Source organism: Carcharhinus amblyrhynchos, chromosome 9 (genome assembly GCF_965287045.1).
Source record: "Carcharhinus amblyrhynchos chromosome 9, sCarAmb.v2.hapA, whole genome shotgun sequence".
NCBI lineage: Eukaryota > Metazoa > Chordata > Chondrichthyes > Carcharhiniformes > Carcharhinidae > Carcharhinus > Carcharhinus amblyrhynchos.
In genome coordinates this window covers 41,500,107-41,505,032 of record NC_137332.1, presented here as the reverse complement: position 1 = coordinate 41,505,032, position 4,926 = coordinate 41,500,107, and the positions used below count along the sequence as shown (strand labels likewise).

The 4,926-nt window shown below is 42.2% G+C and overlaps 1 protein-coding gene across 1 annotated transcript; it reads left to right on the top strand.

The window, feature by feature from the left end:
• The first annotated feature begins 497 nt into the window (after positions 1 to 497).
• foxd2 (forkhead box D2) lies at positions 498 to 2,419 on the top strand. The gene has a single exon (XM_080196564.1). The coding sequence runs from the start codon at positions 830 to 832 to the stop codon at positions 1,886 to 1,888; it is 1,059 nt and encodes a 352-aa protein (XP_080052690.1). The 5' UTR covers positions 498 to 829; the 3' UTR covers positions 1,889 to 2,419.
• The last annotated feature ends 2,507 nt before the right edge of the window (positions 2,420 to 4,926 follow it).

Sequence of the window (4,926 nt, the reverse complement as noted above, 5' to 3'; positions counted from 1 at the left end):
GTTATCTCGCTGTTGGGATTACTCTCTGTTTCTCTGGCTGATCTCCAGTGTGAATGGCAGGCTCTGTTATCTCGCTGTTGGGATTACTCTCTGTTTCTCTGGCTGATCTCCAGTGTGAATGGCAGGCTCTGTTATCTCGCTGTTGGGATTACTCTCTGTTTCTCTGGCTGATCTCCAGTGTGAATGGCAGGCTCTGTTATCTCGCTGTTGGGATTACTCTCTGTTTCTCTGGCTGATCTCCAGTGTGAATGGCAGGCTCTGTTATCTCACTGTTGGGATTACTCTGTTTCTCTGGCTGATCTCCAGTGTGAATGGCAGGCTGTGTTATCTCGCTGTTGGGATTACTGTGTTTCTCTGGCTGATCTCCCTTTAAGAGGAGCCCGGGGCTCTTCATCCAGAGAGAACCCAGCTCGCCCCTGACGTCAGAGCCACGTGACGCCCCCTGTCGGATAAATGTCTATTGACAGCTCATTGAGGAGCAGAAGTGCTTTCCGCAGTGTACGTGAACCCGGGCAACTTTAAACACAAACCTTTGTACCCAGCCTCGACCGGCTGTGCAGCCATATCCTAGCCATATGCATATGTATGTAAGAGGGTTCGGCTAGCCAGTGACAACATAACTCCAGAGGAAGAGTAAACTCCTGCAGCGACCTGCAAAGTGGTCGATGAGAATTAAAGAGAACAGGGACCTCTTGGAAAGAGCTGCGGGCTCTCTGATAGCGACTTGTTCTCCTTTGAGCCATTCTGAGCAACTCCGCTAGGGGGTCTGGGAGACTAGAGATTTACTACCGACAGAAGCATTGAAGAAACTGGGCCGATCACTTCAACAATGACTCTAGGTGCCGATATGTCTGATCATTCTCTGCTCTCCGAGGATACGGATATAGATGTGGTCGGTGATATGAACGGCAAAGAGGGGAAATATGGTAGCTTTCACTCAGACAATGATTCCGATGATAACTTAGGCAGAAACGTGTCTGAGAATGTGGAGTCGCCGGACTTGTCCAGCGGATCTGATCCAAGCACAACCCGGGGAAGTGACAAGCCATGTAAAAGTGCTCTGGTCAAACCTCCTTATTCTTACATTGCTTTGATCACCATGGCCATCCTCCAGAGTCCCAAAAAAAGACTTACTCTCAGCGAAATCTGTGAGTTCATCAGCAATCGTTTCCCCTACTATAGAGAAAAGTTCCCTGCTTGGCAGAACTCCATCCGACACAATCTGTCCCTTAACGACTGCTTCGTGAAGATCCCCCGGGAGCCGGGCAATCCTGGCAAGGGCAACTACTGGACCCTCGACCCCGACTCTGCAGACATGTTTGACAACGGCAGCTTCCTTCGCAGGAGGAAACGGTTCAAAAGGCAACAACCGTCCGAGATCTTGAGAGACCACAGCAGCTTCCTGCCCAGTTTTGGATATGGACCCTATGGCTGCGGCTATGGCATCCAGCTGCAGAACTTCCACCACCCCCATCACCACCCTTCACCCAGCACTTTCCCATTCCAGTCGCCACACTGCACCGTGCCACCTCCAGCCTCAATGTTCCCCACTCCAGCCATCCCCTCGCTTTTACACGGCAGCGACCTAACCAGGAAGTCCTTCTACCCGCAGTTAAGCCCCAATCTACCCAGCCTGCAAGGATTGAAAGCCGACCCGAGCCAGTCCAGGCCTTCCTTCTCCATAGACAATATCATCGGGGCTGCTCCATCGAATGCCCCTGGGTCGCCCTACTCAACCCCGGCTGGAAGCCAAGCCCAGGTACTGGCAATGTTAACTCCGGCACTCACACAGTCCCAGAACCCCCTGAACTTAACGCACGAAAATGTTCTACAGACTGGACAGAACTTTACAAGTAAACTCACAAATCTTAACACCTGTCACTATTAAATTTCTCGTCCCGTGCCAGGTAGGAATGATACATTTTTGAATATTTGGAGCCACACAAATATTTCTGTTCTGGGGGAAAATAAAAATAAATATATTTATCATATGTATATATGTAAAATTCAAAGAATGCGTGGGGAATACTGAATTCTTAATGTCATCCTTTATAGTGTCTCTGTACTGAATGTTAAGTCTTTTCAACATTTTGATCCACATTTTGTTCGTACACTGTCCGAGGACGGTTAGGGACCCTCAGGATTATTGAACCGATCTTTGATGTAAAATTCACGGAAGAATTTGACAAAAGGAGAATGAATAAAGTAATCTTTTAAACATTTCAGTTATCTTTAAGGTCTAGTCCCTAATCATCTGTTTTATGGTTTTTTTTGTAATTATTTGTATATAGATATAGGAAAGATGTACAACGCACACACCTCCAGCCTGCTGTCCCGTGGGTTGTGCATTGATTTATTTTATGAGGGATGCCTGTGAATAAGTACAGTGCTGTTTGTTTTTTTAAAAATGTCCATCAGGTCTTTCGGTGTAAATTAATAAATGTGTTGAATTCTGAAAAAAAAGTCTTCACATGTATTTGTATATAATATTTTCACGTAAAATTTCAAACCTACTTTTAACTAAGTGTGCTACCAATTTACAATTATCGTAAGAGCGCCAAGGGATGGCGGTAATAATTTTCAGTTAATGTTAAACATATTCTACCAAACACTATGACATTAGCAATGGAATTGTTCAAAAAAATGAGTGTTTTCCAGTTTGATTGAATATTTAGTCAATTCTAGGTTTATGATATGAATGACATTGCTCTCATTAACAGTGAGAGAGGAGAGAAACGCCGGCGCCCTTTTAATTTAACTAAATTCACTTGTAGTGTTGGTGAAACTGAGACCGCGAGTTGTACCATTTCAGCTAGAATTACTCTTAACAAAAAAATGGCAATCATTAACTTACCACTGAATGCACATTTTTAATGCATAATTTCCGCTTAGAAAAGGAGACCAAATGAACAACCAAAATATCCACCAATAATAACGTGTAAGAGCCGGTCTTTTTATATTCATGCGTCTAATTATTTAATCAGAAGTGATGTACGCGTTTCAAATTCATGTGTTTGTACGGAACTGCAAATTGTCGAAAGATGGTTTTTGAATGGGTAGCTGTCGATTGGAGTAGAAAAGTTTCATACATTTTACAAAACTTTTTATTCTCATGAAGCGTAAAGTTCAACTGGGATCTCCATTTTAATTCACCTGTACTTTGGTTGATATTTTCCCGTAATTGGTTGAATAGAGTTTGATCTAACAATTTGCATACTTTTGACTCTGGTTCGAACTGCTCCTTCCCAACCCCTCGAACACGGTGGCTTGTTGGTGGGTCTGGTTCTGGGTTCTATTTTCTAGGCAGCACTAATTTGCAGAAGCTTTTGTATCTGCTGTAATCCGCATAAAGGGCAGCTAGTTTGTTTATGTGGCTGATAATGCCCTGTCCTGAATAAACGACTCTCAGTGAGCGGTCCCAGCTCCAGCTCACACATTTGCTGTTGAAAAGCGATCTTCCCTCAGACAATTGAATTTGTCTTTTATGTTTGTATTTCTTTGCCTGTACAAAGGTTGTTTAAGACAAGGATCCGCGCCACGGGAGAACATAGACGGACAATGAATCTATTTTTAAAGTTTGTGAACTGAATGTTTTACTTTGAATTGTCGATGTGTTTTATTTGCTGGGTCTCGGTGCAAATTGCTACATTACTAGTTATGGTTTTGCCGACACGCTCATTACCCCAAGGTAGCTCTTTTTGAAGCCTTTGATGATGCTGAAATATGTGTCCTCTGTAGTTTCAATCTTCAAGATGTCAGTGCAACTGTTTTTAATTACTGACATCAGTCTGTTCATATCGGCCGCATAATTTCGACTAATTGGAAAAAAATGAAGACAATGGTCGAGAATCAACCACAAGATAAAAAGAACACGCCCAATTAAAAATAGCTTCCCTCTTGATGGGCCCATCTAGGATACAATTAAGGAAAAAACAGAATCCCAATCAATTCGAACAAATTTTTTGAAAAAAGTTGTTCTACTTTTCTCTAAGTGCCCTGTTTTGCGATTCTCTGCTATGGTGGCCTTTTCATGCGTTTAAATGTCTAAAGCAGGATTGAAATATACACTAAAGTATACAAACATAGCCCTTACGTACAAAACGCTATTCCCTTAAGTTTCCTGCATGGAATGTTTATTTGCAGCAAATATGTTACTGCTGTCGTTGTAATAGTACAGATTTATTCCTCTAAATTGATCCTAATTTTCAGTATCGGAAACTGAGCTGGGAGGAGGAATTATGTTCACTAGAAGTTAATGTGGCATGAAATCAAGTTTCTGTTTTTTAAAATTTCAGTCTTCAGCATGAGAGGTATTTTGCTTTTATTTTCGAAGTCAATGTAACAGACTTGAGGATGTTTATTTCAAATGTATGCCAAAAATTATCTATTAAAAAATTGTTCTGTTGGTGATAACATCTGATTTTAAATGCTTGGGATCCTGTCCCATTCAGAGCTGTAGAGGACACTGGTGGGGAGGTCGAATCGTAAATGGGGTTTTACCCCATTTTAAAAATGTTTTCTGCCTTGCTCTCGGGCTTTTAAAGATGGTCATTCGTTTTGTTCCTACTCGTTAAAGAGTGGAAGCATCTGAAATGTATATCCATGTCAGTACTTGAGGGACAAGTGCCGCCGCCTCACTTTTCTGTTTGCATTTGAATGTTGTCATACAAATAATGTGTGAAGAAGATTCTTCCTCCAATCTCTTTGGATGGCAACCGAAATAGTTCACGCACACAGAACGTTTGGGGTGGGCACAGCAAGGAGCCACATATACGAAATAGGAGCTATCACCTTCAGCCTAAATCTTTTAAGAACCATGTTAATAAGGGATTATTTGCAATAACAGCAATAAACACCCCCCATCCCCCCTAAAAAAGTCCCTATTTGTCGCGGATTGTGTAAATTTCAAATTATTGTTCAATGGGT

Excerpts from the sequence above, each read along its gene's own strand:
- foxd2 (XM_080196564.1), top strand. The coding sequence starts at position 830 with ATGACTCTAGGTGCCGATATGTCTGATCATTCTCTGCTCTCCGAGGAT.